Below are 19,051 nucleotides of genomic sequence, written 5' to 3' on the forward strand. Positions count from 1 at the left end.
ATGAAGAACATGGTTTCAAAACCTAAAAGACCAGAGTTTAAAATCTCTTCTTGCCACCTGCTAGTGGTTTGATTGGGGGAAGTCAGTGTCTGATAGGCTTATTTTAGTGGAATGTCTGAAGACGACGATGAGGCCCAGGTGATGACTACAGAGGCTGTGGTGGGCACACGTTGGGGCCTTAGTAACTTCAGCTGTTTTATTGTCTTCCCCTCTTCAGCTCTTTTGGGCTACTTCAACCGAGTGTGATCTACATATAAAGACTGATTTAGAAGTGAAATAATCCACACTCCAAAGATCAAATTTCTGAACAGTAACTCTCCACCCAGAGCTGGTAGTGAGTAACACCTGCCTCCCCTTTGTCTTTCTTCTAGCCGAGAGCTGCTTCATCATACTTGGCCATTTCTACCACAGTGGATATTACGGTTTCCCATGTGCTAGATTCTCTAAACCTGTTAGTTCTGCCTCCCGCAGGTGCTTCTCTTTTGTCTTCACATTTGATCTCACCTGAAACCGCCCTCACAAGATTTCTGATTGAGCACAGCCTTCAAGAACTTAGGAGAACCGGAATCTTCCTCCTCTTCTCTTTTACATGCTGTGTTTTTGGTTTTCATTTGCCTCAGGTTTAACTGCCAGAGATGCTCCCTTTACAATTCTGATGCTCTGCTGGGATTTTTATTCAAGCTTCTAATGGTTCCCTCAACTGTGGTCCAACACATAATCCTTATCGCCAGCACTGTCCTGGTGTAACCGTAAACACACCTCCTTCCTTTCGGGCAGATGTGAAGGTGTAGATTGGCTTGTAGGATGCCCACTCTCTCCATTCTTGCGGCGGGAACTCATACTGCGTCTGAGTGTTGTCTTTCTCTTCAGCTGTATCACAGCCTTGAGTAAAGATCAAAATGTGCTCTGTAAGCTGATCTGATTCGTCCCTAATTTTCTGATGCTTCTTTCCAAATCTGAAGTTGCATTTCTGTCTGCATACTAATTGTCACCTACTGCCTGGCTTCCCCACCGTCTGTGAGTGTGGTTCTTCAAGTTAATACAGTCTAGGCTGGAGCTTTACAATTCCTGTATTGGGTATGGTCTTTTCAACCAATGGTGCTGGGAAAATTGTATATACATATGTAACCTTTCCCCTTACTTCACACCATATATAACTCCAAGAACACCATAGACCTAAAAAGTAGAACTAAGAACACTGTTTTAAAAAGGAAAAGACCAGACACAGAGGGGAAGAAACGAATATCTGATAAAGGACTTATATTCAGAATACATAAAGAACTCTTGCAACTTAATGAGACAAGCCATTTTTTAAAATGGATAAAATTAAACATAACTCAGCCATTCCACTCTTGGATATTTGTACTAAAGAAGAATGAAAATATGTGTATTTATCTGTACAAAACTTCTATGTGAATGATTCCAGCTGCGTTCTTTGCCGAACTGGAAACACTTTAAATATTTATCACCTGGAGAACAGATAGACAAGCTGTCATGTATCTGTACAGTGGACTTCTACTTAGTGATAAAGTGAACTCCTGGCACATGTGGCAGCACGGGTGGACCTCAGAAATATTATCTAGTGAAAGAAGTGAGAGGCAAAAGGGTCATTACGATATCATCTGCTTATGTGAAATTTCTAGAAAAGGCAAAAGAGACAGAATGTAGACCAGTGGTGGCCTGGGCCTGGGCCTGGGCCTGGGCGAAAGGACTACATATGAACATAAAGAATAAGGAGAATTTGGGGGTGGTGGAGGGAAAGTATTCAAAAAGTGGAGTGTGGTGATAGTCACATAACTGAGAAATGTACTAGAACTCAGTGGACAATACTTTTAAAATGGGTAAGTTTTATGGTATGTGAATGGTACTTCAGTAAAGCTGTTAAAAAATTCACCATCACACTGGGATTATGGCAGAGCAGCTTGGTTTTTGTTTCACCTCATCCCAAAAGATGACAAAGTCCTTCATCTCTTGAGCAGTAATTTTCAAGCTTTAAGGTGTGTAAGAATCACCCGAGGATCTTTTTAAAATGCAGATGAGAATTCAGTTGGTTTGTGTCAGAGCCTGAGATTTTGTGTTTTTAACAAGCTTCAGGGTGCTGCTGCTGCTGCTGCTGTTCTGAGACTCACACTTGACACAGAAGGCCTTAGAACTTTTCATACCCCGGCCTGCACATTGAAATCCCCTAGTGACCTTTTAAAATAAAATTGGTGCAGATCTCCATCAGAAAATTAAGTCAGATAACTCTTCCAGTGATTCTAGTGTGCAAACAGGTTAAAAATCTTGGCAAAATGGGATTCTTTCTACCGTAATGACCCAGATAGAAACTTTTACCTATGTCTCCTTCATGCCTCCTCCACTGTCTGGCTCCTAACCTAGAGCCCCAAGATATGATTGGGATCACTCGCAACGATCAGGAGAGTAAACTAGCATGCTTTACCTATATTGTTTGTGAATGTTCTCTTCCACATGTGGACCCCTCAGTCTCCTGGTTAAGAATCAGAGAATAGAAGAAAGAGGAACCTAGGATGAATAGGACAATAATAGCTGAAATCTACTGAGTGTTTGTAATATGCCTCATACTTTTTAAAATTTTTACCCTCACTTTGCCCTGTGAGGTAGGTACTGTTATTTTCTCCATATTATGGAAGGAACAAAGGTGAAATGGCTTGTTAGGAAGCACAGAGATAGTACATGGTGCAGCTGGGATTTGAAGCTGGGTAGTCAGACTCCAGAGTCCCAGAGGGGCTGACACCCCCTGGAGGTGGGGCCCTGTGATCTGCAGTCTGCGGTCTATTTCTGGCAGACCTTCCGCCCAGACCCCTCCCTGCCCCCTCTAACTTTGGAAGTGGAGCTGAATGCTACACAAGTGTTCAGTGCTCTTTTATGGGTCTCAGAAGCATACCCAAGACTCCTTAGAGTGTGTCAGACCCCAGCATCTCACTCTGCTCTTGCTTTCTAGGCCCTCTTGGTGTTGGAGACCCCTCTGGGCTGTCTGACTCTGACTGCTTGGGCTGAATGAGAAAGACCCACCAAGTGAATTTTTAAAACATTTTTCTGAAAGCTCAAGCCTCTTGGTCTAAGTTTTCTTTGGTCCTTGATCCTTATCTGAGTTCCACTGTCCTCTCTGAAGACCCATGTAGGAAAGACTTGATGTTAGATTGAGACTGAGCAGGGTGTTTAACCAAATGACCATCTACTTAACCTCAGCTCCCCGTTTTTGTTTTTAATAGCAACTCAGTTTCATTGAACCTTTGCCAGTTTTAATGCCTTACATATTCTTTGTTAGCATAACGCCTTCAGAAAGCTGAGTGTCAGGAAAGACCATTTTTAATTTATGAATGGCACCCTTTGTCTTAATATGCTTAAACATACTTTACTTTTGAGTGCAGAATTAATCTTTTATCAGATGTACCATGGATATTGTTGGTTTCATTATTTTAGGAAAATGTTCTTATGATTATTTTAAAATTAATGCTACTCACATACCTCTGCTTTCCAATGTCTGTTCAGCATTGACAAGGAAGATACAAAAAAAGTCACTCGTATTAAAGCTAATGTAGAAGAGATGTAAGTCACTATTTAAAAACTAACAGAGATGTTTTACCTGTTGATTTCCTCTTGACCATGAGGAAAGGGAATCTGAATTTAAGTGTATGATAGAAGATATTTGGACTTTCTTTTATAAGCTGCAGCTTTGTGAAACCAGGAAGAAAATCTTAGCGCAAGAAGAAAATTTTACAAGTAGAAGCTGTTGGTGATAAGGATGACAGAAAGGAATTTTATTCTCCCATTCATTTAAAGCAGACCTGGTTAGAAATTACACTGGAACCTTAACCCCTTGCATATCTAAGAGACACTGGGAGGGGGGGGCTTGTTAAAAATACAGATCCTTGGCTCAGCACCAGTAGCTCAGTGAGTAGGGTACCAGCCACATACACCAAACCTGGTGGGTTAGAGCCTGGCCCGGGCCTGCTAAATAACAATGACAACTGCAACCAAAAAGTAGCCGGATGTTATGGCAGGCACCTGTAGTCCCAGCTACTTGGGAGGCTGAGACAGGAGAATTGCTTTAGCCCAAGAGTTTGAGGTTGCTATGAGCTGTGACACTGTGGCAGTGTACCAAGGGTGACATAGTAAGACTCTGTCTCAAAAAAAAAAAAAAAATAATACAGATCCTTGGATGAAATCAATGTACACAAACCAGCAGCATTTCTATATAATAGGCAAGCTGAGAGAAGACTTAATACCGTTCATGATAGCTACAAAGGAAATAAAATACTTAGGAATGTATTTAAGGAAGAAGGTGAAAGATCTGTATATGGAGAACAAAACGTTGATGAAAGGAATTGCAGATGACACAGGCAAATGGGAAAACATCTCATGCTTATGGATTAATGGAATCAACATTGTTAAAATGTCCATACTGCCCAAAATGATTTACAGATTTAACACAATCCCCATCAATATACCAACATCATATCATATTTCACAGATAAAGAAAATTCCACGCTTCACTCGGACACCACCACCCCCACCGCCAAAAGGCCTAAATAGCCAAAATGATCTTAAGCAAATCTGGATACACTCCAGACTTCAAATTATTTTATAAGGCTGTAATAAATGATGAAAAGAGCATGGTACTGGTACAAAAATAGACACATAGACCAGTGGAACAAAATAGAGAACTGAGGTAAAAAACCTATCTACCTATAACCAAATGATCTTTGACAAAGCAGATAACAATATACACTGAGGCAAAGGAGCCCTGTTCAAATGGGGCTGGGAATGCTGACTAGCCACGTGCAGAAGAGTGAAAGAGGACCCTAATCTCTTTCCATATACAAAAATTAGAAGAAAATCTAGGAAAAGCTCTGTAGACATCAGCCTAGGCAAAAGAATTTATAACTAAGACACCAGGGGCAAATTCAGCAACACCAAAAAGAAATAAATTGAGTTGGTTAAATTAAAAAGTTCTACATAGCAAGGGAAATAATAATCAATAGAGTGAATTGATAACTTACAGAGAGGGAGAAAATATTTCCAAACTGCACATCTATTACAGGGAAAACATCCAGAATCTACAAAGAACTCAAACCATTCTGTTTCTAAATAAGGTCACATTGTGAGGGAATTGGGGCTCAGCACTTCAAAATGTGAATTTTAGGGGGATACATATTAACCGATCACAGTCTGTGGTGTATTTACGCACTGGATATTACTCAGCAATAAGAAGGAGTGCAGTGCTGATATGTGTTACAACATAGGTTACCCTTGAAAACATGCTGAGTGAAGGACATCAGCCATCAGAGGTCACAGAGGATAGGGTACTGTAGAGTGTCCAGAATAGGTAAATCACAGGAACAGAAAGTGCTGGGCTTGGAGGAAGGGGACTAGGAGGGTGACTGCTGACCGGCGTGGAGTTTCTTTTTGGGGTGGTGGATGTGTTCTGAAATTAGGTATTGGTGATGGTGAATAACCTTGTGAATATACTTAACTGTAACCTTTGGAAGGGCAAATTTTATGGTATGTGAATTAATGCCAATGAAGTATATACATAAATACATAACAGAGAGAGGATGAGGAGAAGGAAGAAAGAGGGAGAGAGGAGGGGAGGTGAAGAAATGGAGATAGCCAGTACCAACATCTCTTTGAGGCATTTTCTGTGAAGAAGTATTAAAACATGGTGTGAGGACAGAAGTGGATGTGGGGTCAAGGAATTATGTTTTAAAAATATAGGTGACATTGCAGCCTGCTTTCATGCTGATTAAAGCGATCTAATGGATCTAATGGAAAGGGGATTGGGAATGGTGCAAAGGAGGTGGGAGTCAAGCCTGAGTTCACTGGAACACTGCCTTGCATAATTTTCTTGGTGGCTTTCCCTAGGTGACAGACCAGTCGGTGAAAGCATTTGCTGAGCACTGTCCTGAGCTGCAGTATGTTGGCTTCATGGGTTGTTCGGTCACTTCCAAAGGAGTCATTCACCTCACCAAGGTGGGTACTACAGTTACACCTCCTCTGCATTCCTGAGTATCATTCAGGTGATAGACTGTGGTCTTGCTAAACGCACTTGAATAAGAAATAGTCAAACCGTTAGAGAAGTTTGATAAAGTCAGTCCAGGGAAAATACCAAACATCCTTTATGAAATGAGATACTTATTTAAACAAGAATCTTACTTTTTTGCCTCTTCATTGCTAATGACTGTGAAATACACGCATTAAAGAAACTGATACATGTGACAAGAATTATTTAGATGTTAGCTTACTGTCTTTTGCTTAGTAGATTTTTTGATTGAATTTTATCCTCACATATCACTAGGTCTTCAACTAGAGTTGAATCCATGTCAGAAACTTTCCTTGTAGCTCACAGAGCTCACTTATATACCAAATAGATGACATTTCATATTTTAGCAGTGGTCAAAATGCAAGCCTTTAATCTCTTACTAATGTGTTATCTTTAATGCTTTCCAGAGCTCTAAAAGATTAGAAGCTAATTCTTACATTTATGTCATAGAAAAATGGTTACTATAAAATGTACCTATGTATTACCTACAATTTATTAATTATTGCATAGATTTTGTTGTTCTTTTTTTCTTTTTTTTTTAGACAAAGTTTCATTATGTTGCCCTCGGTAGAGTACTGGGGCGTCACAGCTCACAGCAACGTCAAACTCTTGGGCTTAAGTGATTCTCTTGTTTTAGCCTCCCAGGTAGCTGGGGCCACAGCTGCTCGCCACAATGCCCAGCTGTTTTCTGTTGCATTTGTCATTGTTGCTTACCTGGCCTTGGCTGGGTTCCAACCCTCCAGCCTCAGTGTATGTGGCTGATGCCATAACCACTGTGCTATGGGCGCCGAGCCTACTGCATAGATTTTAACTCTTTCCTATGGAATGAGTGTTAGTCTTGCCTTTTCCACTTACTAGCTGAGTAACCTTTTCCTTCAACCTTCCTTCATCTCACAACTGTTAGAAAATGTCCATGTTGTTAGCACAATGTTGAAACAAACCAGCTAAGAGCCCAGATCTCTTTGGACTTCACCTCTTCAGGGCTTTTTGCATTTACAGTTTAGAAAAAAATAATGTCTTTCTTTGCTCCCTAGGAAAAGAGCAAATGCTTTTGTATTACATAGGACTACGGTAGGGTCGCACAGTAGATAGGACCCTGGGCTCCACTGTCATCTGGGGTTTTATCCTTGGCTCAGGGCAGATTATTTTTCTGGGTATCAAATAAGGTAGTATGTGTAACGTGCTTGACTCAGGGTTGGGACCACAGCAAGTGCTAAGTAAATGTTAGCTGTTAATTTTGAAATTGATGCTGCAGTGTCTAAATTGCTGGAGAATTAGTGCAAATTTTGATTAAAAAATACAATCAGTCTTCTGGTGTAACTGAAAGAGAGCCTGTGGTTGTATTGTGTCTTACATGACTGATCAGTTTTAATTGTATTTTGAGGATCAGAGCCTAAAGCTAGAGATGAGAATAGGCCTGTTATTCTCAATTATTGCTCTATCAGAACATTTCTGTGTAATGAATATCATATGTAACCATGATTTTTTATTCATTTCCTGTAACCTTGGCCTGAACATCTCGGTAGATGAATGTTTTTCCAGGCACATCTCGTGCTGTTTATGGTGCAGAGTAAAAATGCCTTTGGATGAACAGATTGTGCACAAGTGTTGTCATGACCATATGTGGGATTTTTATGATATCTTGAAATTGTACTCATTAAGGACAAAACAAGACTTATTAGATCAGTAAGTGCTTCCCTGAGCATTTCGAGATGGCCAAAATTATGGTACACTGGTACTTTAAAGATCAGAATTACTCTCTGAGACAAAATGGCAGCTATAGCAAATGTCTGCTGAAAGCTCAATTTGCTGAGAAGGTTCTGAAGATTGTAAGCAGAGGTTTGGCCGGTCAGCAGTAGGACTGGACTCGGAGCTAGTCCACAAAGTTCCGAGAAACATTCTTATTTTTCCACAAAGTCTTTCCTTTGGTGAGAAGACTAGTTTGTGCAACTAAGCAACTAATATTGCTTAGTTTTCTGGATTCAAGTAAAGATAAGAGGACATTTCAAACATGCACATGTTTTGCAAAGCTATTTTAATTGTTTTATCTTGAATGCCAAGGGTAGAAATCAAAGTTTAATGAAATTATTCCTTTTTGGTATAAAATATTTCCATTCTGATAGAGTTTTTTTGCAACAATTACATAGACATGCATAAAATGTTGGCAGATACATAAGTATCCATAAAAAGTTACGTTTTCCTGACTATCATCGTAGTACACAATTTTTAATTAAATGATTAGAGAGTTGTGAGATACACAGTGTTGAGGGCTATCAGACTAAATATGTTTGCTTTTACATGACTTAGAAAAGCTAACACATGACTTCACTAAATCTCTGCCTTTGCAAGGTTTCTTTTTTCTTCTTTTAATTTTTTTTCTTTGTAAGGTTTCTAATAGAAGTAAGTGACATAAAATCTCCATGCCTTAATTTTCTATCTCTGAAATCATGTGCTTGGATTAGATGATCTGTCTCTAGATCTAGAGTTTTTGCACCCTGAAAAATACATGAATATAGGAATCACTGACGTGGAAGGAATTGTGAGGGATTCTCACTAAAATTAAGAAATGCCGAGTGGTTAGTAGGTTAGATAGGAAATTAGGGATTTGTGACATCGCAGATTGTTAAACCAAAGGGAAGACAAGAGGATTGGGAAGAGAGAGAAGAGCTCTGATATCCTTTTACCGTGGTCCCTTGGATTTAATTTCACTGTATTTAATGTTCTCAGTCTTGACTGGCCTGGTGTTTACATTTATTGATGGTGCACTCTTATTACTTGGATAGATTCTGCTAATAGCAGATGATGTTGAGTAGGGGGCCTGCTTTCTAAGTTGCAAAGACTATGTAAATGAGAGTCTAGAAATAGCCAAGACTGAGTACACATGGCTTGACTGTGTTCGGAAGCTTAGAGATCCATATCTAGGATCAAAGATAAGAACTTGTGAGGTTTTCATTCAACAGGTAAGCGTGGTAGAGACTTAGATGAGGCAGCATCCATCGTGCCTCCTCCAGTACAGGTGTGTGCCCCTCACTGCACAGTACCTCTGTGTGATGGCTCTATCTTGCTCTCTCTCCTACTTTCAGAAGCAAGTTCAGCAAATGCAAATACAGGCATTCCAGGGGTTACGAACAAGATGGGTTTGTATGTTAAGTTGGAACAGGTACATTTACCTTTTACCTATAACACCCTCTGTTCATAAGTGCAAGTTATACGTCAGTCAGGTGTTTGTAACTTGGGGACTTCCTATAATAGCTCTTGTTTGTAAGTACGAGTTGTATGTAAGTTGGAGGTTTGTAACTCGGGGGCTACCTGTATGTAGTGTCTAGACTGTGGTGCCTAAATCTGTTTACCACTAAAGGGATAAAAAAGGCTTATGTTGGGATCCTTGGGCCGTGGAGGCTTGGCTCGTAATCCTAGCACTCTGGGAGGCTGAGGCAGGAGGATTACTTGAGGTCAGGAGTTCAAGATTAGCCTCAGCAAGAACTAGACTAGGGTACAATAGTGTGTGCCCATAGTCCCAGCCACTCAGGAGGTTGAGGCAGGAGGATCACTTGAGCCCAGGAATTTGAGGTTGCTGTGAGCTATGATGACACCACTTTATCAGAATGAGACTGTTATCTCAAAAAAATAAAAATAAAAAAAGGAAAATTGCTAAAAATGGATTAGAACAAATCAAATACATAAAAATGATGGATTGGACATCCCAGTGTGTATACCACTGGCCTGACAGAGCACTTTCTGGCTGTAGGGTGCCTGATAAAATAATGTCTTGATTTCCCTATGGGAGTCAATAATATAGAAGATTGTTTTCCTTCCAGCAGTAGAGGAAGTATGGGTGATTGATTATTGATGCCATTGCTTTTGTTGTTTTTTTTACATAAATTTATAAAAATACATAAAATAGGATGGCCTATAATGATGTAAACAAAACAAAACTAGATGTCTTCTTACAACTTAGGTGGAATAACAGGGGCCAGATTTATTCTCTTCTCTGAGACAACCCAAAAATCAGAAAAAAATAGGAAGCCATGGTTTCAAGGTGCTGGATATCAGGCAGTCAAGAACGATGATCCCAAAGATGTGGGAAGCAGACGAGAGGAGCCCAGATGTTTTCAGATTGCAGCATCAGGAGGGTGGGGGGGCAACTCAAGCAAAACATAGCAGACTATCTGAGTCAAGCTGACAGAACAGAAGGGATACAATATTTCTGAGTGAATTTAATCAAGGATATCACAACTTCTATACTGAAACCCACAAAGCATTGCTGAAAGAAATTAAAGAAGATCTATACATGAGAAGATATATACTGTTCATGGTTTAGAAGATTTAATATTGTTAAATTGGCAATACTACTAAAGCACTTTATAGAGTCAATGAAATTCCTATAGAATCTCAGTTTTTTTTCCATCCCAAATGGAATAGCTAATTCAAAATTCTTACTGAATTATAGGGGACCTCAAAAACAATATTAATCTTAAAAAAGAGCTACAATGTAGGAGAATTCACGCTTCCTAATTTCAAAATATGCTACAGAGATACAGGAATCAAAACTGTTTTGTACTGATGTAGGGATAGACACATAGATCAGTAAGAGAGATTTGAAAGTCCAGAAGTAAATTTATACACCTATGTTCCTTTAATCTTTAAGGGTGCTAACACCATTCAGTAGGAAACGAAGAGTCTCATTAGCAGACAGTGCTGGGAGAGCTGGATATCCACATGCAAAATAGTGAAATTAGACCCCTACCTCACATCTTATACAAAAATTATCTCAAAAATGGATTAAGGAGCTAAATGTAAGAGGTAAAACTGTAAAACTCTTAGAGTAAAACACAGGGGCAGATCTTCATGACCTTGGATTTGGCAATGGATTCTTCGATAAGACAACAAAATCATGGACGATGTAAGAAAAAATAGTTAAGTTGGAATTCTTCACATTTAAAAACACTGATACATGAAAGGATACTAACAAGAAAGTGAAGAAATGGTCTATAGAACAGGAGAAAACATTTGCAAAGCACACGTCTGGTACATGTCTAAAATATATAAAGAACTTGTATCTCAGCCACAAAAATACCATCTAATTTTTAAAATGTATAAAAGACTTGACTAGATAACTTCTCCAAAGAAGATATACCTGGCTGACCAGCAAATGAAAAAGTGCTCTCCACTATGTATTGGTCCTACAAATGACTGGGAAACACAGATGAAAACCACAGTGGGGTACAACTTCACACCTGCGAGGACGGCTGCAGTCAAGAGAGGGCCCAGAGCAAGTGTTGGCAAGGATGTGGAAAATCTGGAACCCTTGTACATTGATGGTGGGCTGCAAAATGATACAGCTGCTGCAGAAAGCACTCCGGCAGTTTCTCAAAGTTAGACATAGAACTGCCATGTGACCAAACAATTTCAATCCTGATTATAGAGCCAAAATAATTAAAAGCAAGTTTCACACAGTAACTTGTACATGAATGCATGTATCAGCAACATTCATTAACTCTCAAAAGGTGGGAGTAACCTGAATGCCTGTCATCTGATGAATGTAGTGGAATATTTCCAGCCACAAAAAGAATGAAGTTTTGATACATACTACAATGTGGATGAACCTTGGAAACCCTAGGCTAAGTTAAAGAAGCTAGTCGCAAAAAGCCACTTTTTGTTTCAGTCCATTTGTATGACATACTTAGAATAGGCACCTAGATATTGGGTTTCTTTTTGGTGTGATGAAAATATTCTGAAATTAGATACTGGTGATGGTTGCTTAAGTCAGTCAATATATTAAAAACCAGTGAACTGTACACATTTTATAAGAGTGACTTTTTGGAAAGTGAATTTCATCTCAATATGTTAATAAAAAGTTCTAGATGGACACGTGGGAGAAAACTTCTGTGACCTTGGGTTAGGCAAAGATTTCTTAGGATACTGAAACCATAGTTCATACTGATAAACCAATTAATAAATTACCAAAAGATTAATAAATCAGACTTCATGAAAGTTGAAATCTTCTCTTTGACCTATACAGCTTATCTGTGTGTCATACATTCCACAACCCCCTGTGGGTGTTGAAACCACAGATAGGACCAAACCCACTCTACATACATACCTATGATAAGGTTTAATTTATAAATCAGACATAATAAGAGATTAGCAGCAGTGACCAATAATAAATCATGATACACTATAATAAAAGTTATGTGAATGTGGTCTTTCTTTTTCTTTCTCTCAATGCCTTGTTGCCCTGTACCAGGGACAGGGAGACCGAGGAAGCAACACTGTGGGTAAGAGGGGGAGTGCTGTGCTGGGAAGGAGATGAACCCTCGACTGGGCAAAATATTTGCAAAACACATATCTGATAAAGTACTTGTGTCCAGAATATATAAAGAACTTCTAAAACTAAATGAGAAAATAAAAACCCAATGAAGAATGAGGAAAAGGTCTGAACAGACACTTTATTAGAGAAGATAAATGGGTGGCAAAGAAGCCACCAGATGAAAAGACGTTCAGTAGCATTAGGGATTGGGGACATGTAGATGAAAACCTCAGCAAAATACCGCCACACAGCAATTAGGTAGGCTAAAATTAACAAGACTTGCCGTATGATGTGGTGGCCAGGATGTGGAGAAGCTGGAACCCACAGACATTTCTTGTGGGAAGGTAGAGGTCCACCCAGCCTGGCGTACACTTCCGTAACTTAGAACCGTGAATGTGCACCTGCTAGTCACAATTAGATGTTTGCTCAAGATAAATGAAAGTCCACGCCCACTCAAAGGCATGGATCCTCCTAGCAGCTTCATTTATAATAAATAACTCAAAATTGGAAACAACCCAAGAGTCTGTCAACAGGTGTATGGATAGACATTCTCGTATATTTAATACAAAGGGATGCCACACTGCATGTGAAAGGGATGAATTATTGATATGTACTACAGCATGGATTAATCTCAAATAGTATGAAGAGCCAGAAAAAAAGGAGTTTATTTCTATACATAAGATTGTAGGGGTGCAAATAATTGCATAGTTACAAAAAGGCAAAACAGCAGGGGAGGGGAGGGAGCACAGAGGAGCGGGAGGCCCCTGGGGCTGATCTAGGTGCTGATGTTGGTGACGAGGATGAGCATTTCGCGATACATACATGTGTCAGAACATCAAATTGTGCACTTTGTGTTGGTACAATCTTGGATGTGCCAGTTTTTCCTTAGTAAAACCATTTCTTAAGACAATCAGTTCAATGGTCGTTTCTGGAACTTGCTAAGGCAGCAGCTCAGTACAGGAAAAACGAGTGAACAAAGTGTGAAGCAGTGTTTATCCTTTTATTTCTTGTATGAACTACATAAAAAGTAATCGCTTTACAAGGACAGGTTCTCTTATATACAACTCTACCTAATGAATGCAAGAGGAATGATAAAAATTACAATTTTGCAGGTCTTGTGGAATGATAGACCCAGGCGTGATTATCAGTGAAGCAAAAACTATGAGATGTGGACTGATACTCCCTCCTAGAAATTTTATAATGGAGGGAAGAAGCTGATACCATTTGACTCACTGATCAGTCAGCGTCAGGAAAACTCAGACAACCAGCCCCTAACACTCCTGGAGATGAGTAGAAAGTACACGGTGTCGCTTACAGTCTCGCCTGAAAGTGGAGCCTGACTCTAACTTGCCTCTGTATATATTGGCTTCAGTGTTTCCCCATATCTAGAAAATAGTGAGATTAGAGCACCATGGTTAAAAGACACTATAAAAAGACAATCAGCTAAATCCAGATTTGTCTCAGGCAAGTGACCCAGTGTCTCCAAGGAAAAAACATTGTAGGAAGAAAATGGAGACATAATTATAGAAAAGACTTAAGAGATACAACTAAATGTAATGTGGAGGTTTTTCTTTGGATCCTGACTAAAAATATGTATATGTCTTTGAGATTATTGAGAAAACTTGAGTATGAAGTAGGTGGTTGTTGGATGATATTAAGGGATTATTGTTAATTTTGTCATGGATGATGGTGGCAGGCTTGTTGTATTTTAAAGAATTTATTAGGAGAGATACATACTTGAGTATTTAGTGGTGAGTTGAGACAATATTAGGGATTTGGCTCAAAATATTACAAAGGGGACCAAAAAAAGAAAAAGAAAAAATTAGATAGTCTAGTAAAGAAAACAAAAAAATGACAAAATATTAATAATTGAACTCAGTTGTAAGATGCTAAGATATATTATGGTATTCTCAGTACTTTTGTTTATATTTTAAAATTTCCATGATAATAAAAGTCTTTTAAAGCATCAGAAAGTTAAAAATGTTAGTGTTAATCTAGCATGATAAATTTGTACTATTCAATATTACATTTTTTAAGAATATATAATGACATGGAAGAGTCTCAGGATCATGATAATGATATATATTAACATAGGATATTAATTTTAAAATCAGTTGAATGGGCTGTAGAATCTAAAATGTCAAAAAAGACATGTTATTTTTATATGCGGTTGGGGTGGAAAGCCCAGGAATGGCTTAAGTTCATTCATTTAATGTCACAGATCCATTCTAAATTGATTCATATCACATCAGCTCAAATGATTTAAGTCAGTAATCAAGAAGACATATTATAAATAACTATTCAACAAAGGTGGTGGAAAATATTTGCCAAAAAGTTGATTATTATGTGCTATATACAAATTTTATATTTGTCTCAAGTTAATGGTAGGTATATATTTCCTTTTTAGACTGGGAATATATTTTAAAGTTGTATTTATTAGTTAGTAACATTAATCTTGTGGTACATCAGATATTGTTGTTGCTTCAGCTATTCAGTTTATAAGCATTAACTGAATTCTTGGAATATGTTGGGTATGAATTTGACTTTGTGTTTTGTTTTGTTTTTTTTGAGACAGTGTTTCACTATGTTACTCGTGGTAGAGGGCCGTGGTGTCACAGCTCAAGCAACCTCTAACTCTTGAGCTTAAGTGATTCTCTTGCCTCAGCCTCCCAAGTAGTTGGGACTACAGGCGCTCATCACAATGCCTGGCTATTTTTTGGTTGTAGTTGTCAGTGTTGTTTGACAGTCCGGGCTGGGTTCGAACCCGCCAGCTCCGGTGCTAGGTTGGCACCCTAGCTGCTGAGCTACAGGTGCGGAGCCAACTTTGTGGTTGATGTTGTTTTTAAAAGCACAGTTCCTTAGCAAGGTAAGGTAGAAAGCAGCTGAACAAAACTTGGGATATTTTCTTGGGCCATAATCACATTTAAAGAACTTTTTTAAAAAGCCCATATTTTAAAAGTTCTTAGGGCTGAAAATATGAAATGTCTTTAAAGGAAGACAAAATTGATTTTTTTTTCAGTCAATTTAACAGAAGTAACTGAAAGAATGTTCATTCATGCAGCTAACTCAATTTTCATCTTTCTTCTTTTGTTTATTCAAAGACTAGAAATGAAAGATGAACTTTTTTTGCCTTTTGAATTACCAAACAACTGATTAGTTTATAATACCTCATTATAAAGGAAGAACATACTGCTTTACTATTTAAAGGGTGATTTCATCCTGTATTATCACTTCATTTGTTTTTAATTATAGGTGCTAGAATGATATTCTGAGACGTGGGAAATAACGTTCTTAAATTCATTCAGCTCTGAAATATTCCCTTGTGATGTCACCCAGAGAGTACAGTATTATTGAAGGGTTTTGTTGGATGACTTATGTTTTAGGTTCTTTTTAGCCTTTTAGCAGCTAAGAGTTGAGCCAAAATTGATTGTTGAGAATCTAAGTGATGATTATTTTAGGTGTGGTGTAATCCATTACCTGATTATTTTTTTTTCTTAGAAATTTGCCAAGGTCAGCAAACCTTACTTAGTATGAGTGCTGATTGTATGACTTTGGGCAAATTACCTAATCTGTCTGCCTTGATTTCACCATCTATGAAATAAGGATATTAACAGCAGCTCCCTACTGCTGACATTACGTAAGGAAGAATGTGTAGCACATAACTAAAGAAATAGCTGAAAATAGTAAACAAATTAGTTAGAAAGATATTCATCATAATCTGCCAAAGTTGCTCATAACTTTTTAGTCCTGATCCACTTACATTCTTTCATTAAAATAATAATGTAAAATGATTTTTATGAAAATAAAGCTTATGTTAAAACTTTATGGCCCTTTCATTCTACCCGTGTTCCAGTGCTGAATATTAAAATTAAATAATAATTATATTTTTTTGCTCTTTATTTTTATTTTTTCCTTTGCTGACCCACTAAGGGCTGTTTAATAATTTAACACACTGAACAACTAGTATTTTAAAATCATTTTGAAAAAGTTTCTACTATAGCATTACACTGAATTATGAGAATACAGTATTCTCTCATTTATCTGCGGTTTCCCTTTGCAAGGTTTCGCTTATCTGTAGTCAATGAAAGTATTAAATGGAAAAGTCCAGAAATAAGCACTTCACAAGTTTTAAATTGCATGCTATTCTCAGTAGCATGATGAAATCTCTTGCTGCCCCATTCTGTCCCATGTAGGATATGAATCATCCCTTTGTCTGGTGTACTGTGGTGAACATGCTACCCTCCTGTTACTATATAAAGAAATCCCATGGTTTCTGTGCAGTATTGCACACGTGTTTCTAGGCGTCTTCTGGGGTCTGGCTTGTGTCCCCCATGGGTGGGGGACTGCTGCACACATGCCCTCTCCTGCCTCGCTGTCTCTGTCCAGATTAGTGATTTTGATTTCTATTCTTCAAAGTTAGTGTAATGTCTATAGAAGTTACAGTGATTTACCTCGTTTATTTGTCTACTCTGTTAAGTAGGTTATACCTGCTCAGCAAGGATACTCTTTTTATATTTTATAACTCTGTCCTCACACTCTAGCTGTCATGGATATTTGTTTGTGCTACATTTTCATTTTAGCAGCTGCAATAGCAAGATGTGTCAGTGTGACACTGGTGAAATAAATGAATTCATCTTTCACATCACTCTGTTTGTGAAAGTCCTAACAAGTAAAGCAAACCAATGTGTTCCTTCGTGACACCTATCCTTTGATAAAACGATTGCTTCAGGCTTTAATATAAATCTATAAATACAAAATGAAGAGAAGTGGTAATTGTTTTTGAAAGGGTTTTTCTTGAATCATGGCTTTATATTTTAAATATTGTTTTACTTTACTTATATTCACTTCTGAGTTTTTTTATCACACATTTATTATAAATTGTGGGTTTTGCTGCAAATACTCATGTAAAAAATGATTTCAACTCTTTTTTCTCTGGTCTCTAACACATGAGGTCAGTCTTCACCCAAGAAAGATATTATGAGATGTTGTTTTCATTCTTTTTTAATGCTTTTAAATTCATTCATACTATTTTGTGACAGAAATTTTATTTGAGGATGAGTTTGACTCTGCTCAGTCTTGCGGGTGATATAGAAAGAGGGGTATTAGGCAGGTATAGAGTCCCATTTCTAAATCAACAGAGCACACTGCCCAAATTAGAGAAACCAGATTTGGAACTTAATGAGAGTAAGTTGAAACAAAAGCAGATATCATTTATTAAAGTAAATATTAATTGAGAATTACAGAGTTAAATAGAATCCAACTAATTTTAAAAGGATACTTAATTGAAAACATTGAATTCATGCAATAGTTTTGTACATTTATAAAATACTTTGTTTTATTAATATTTGCTATGAATTCTACTATCTTATGTAAGCACTATTTTCACTGCACCTGAGCAGGCCGTGTTAGTCACGGGGAAATGCTGGTGTGTACATAGTACACACTCACATATGTACACACCACATCCTGCCAAATGTTAACCACAGGGGATCCAAAGAATCAGATTTTTCTTTACAATTTTGTTTAATGTCGTGTATCTAGAATATACTCCAAGATTCTAAAGGGGTTCCTGTACCCCAAAAGGAAGATAAATTGTGTCTTTATTGCAGTCACATTATTTGCAAATAGAAAATTTATTCCCATGACAATTCTCTATTAGAAGTTATCCATCAGATAATAGAGTACTCTGAAATTTTAGCTTGGAATCAGAATTTTGGCACCTGTATTAATAGTCATCATTTTCTGCAGTTATTTTCGTATTAAAGTTTGGGTCTGAGCTCCCTCCTCTGTAGTCACTCTCCCTCAATAATAGAGTCCAATGGAGTCCATTGACTAAAGGCAGCCTGGCACCTCCGTGTTTGCTCTCCAGCCCAGAGGTATTAGAGGCATTTACACAAAAGCTGTTGATGACAGTGTATTTACAGAACCTTCAGGAGCAGAGCTGTAACTGCCCCCCCACCCCCCACAGACTTCTGTTCAATTGATTGTATCCCAGCGGGATGATTGGCCATCGACATTTTTTCCCCCAAGAAAAAGCTTCCCAGTGGAGCTTTCTCTGTTATTCACTAGAGGAAAATGCTTAGTTATTGTGTTTTATCAGAGGTACTTTTCAACATGCAATTGAATATCAATCTTGAATCTTTAAGAATGAAACAGTGCTCCTTTGCCTGAGAGAGCAGCTCACGATAGTTTTTTATAGCTTTCATCTGGCTCGAAGAAGCAACCAGACTGGGTCAGCATGCTGTGTTTCTCAGGTAAGGTACAGGGGGACTCTGGCGGTCGCCCCCCTTCTGAGTTGTAAGAACTCCCATTAGATAGACTCTGCTGCTTTTCATTATTGGAAAGCCGCTCCCCTTCCTTCCCCTTTCCTTCAGCTTCCTGCCTGTCCGCATCTGTTTCCCCCAGAACCATTCTTCTCTCTCAGCCTGCACTTCTGCATCTATGTCCCGTAGGTGCTTCACTTGGCCGGCATCTGTAAGGGAACACAGGAGGGCGAAAGGGCGGAAACAGCTGCCACACTTCCCTCCTTCTCTCTCTGTCTCCTCTGTGGTTCCACCCTGGACAGATCTCCTTAGCTCCACCTGTATCAGCCCCCTGGGAGGGTCCCGTCCATGTATCAGCTCACTGTGTCCTGGGGAGGGGGTCCTGTCCCTGTATCAGCTCACTGTGTCCTGGGG

The 19,051-nt window shown here is 38.5% G+C and overlaps 1 protein-coding gene across 1 annotated transcript in view; it reads left to right on the top strand.

Moving 5' to 3' along the window:
• Window positions 1–19,051, top strand: part of FBXL17 (F-box and leucine rich repeat protein 17) — a 486,505-nt gene that overhangs the window by 143,482 nt on the left and 323,972 nt on the right. The window contains exon 6 of the mRNA XM_012804603.2: window positions 5,887–5,994. Coding sequence (XP_012660057.1) covers window positions 5,887–5,994 — 108 coding nt within the window. The remainder of the gene's footprint in view (window positions 1–5,886; window positions 5,995–19,051) is intronic.

The sequence above is a fragment of the Otolemur garnettii genome, unplaced genomic scaffold (assembly GCF_000181295.1).
Source record: "Otolemur garnettii isolate 467f Iridium unplaced genomic scaffold, OtoGar3 scaffold00030, whole genome shotgun sequence".
NCBI classification, from domain to species: Eukaryota; Metazoa; Chordata; class Mammalia; order Primates; family Galagidae; genus Otolemur; species Otolemur garnettii.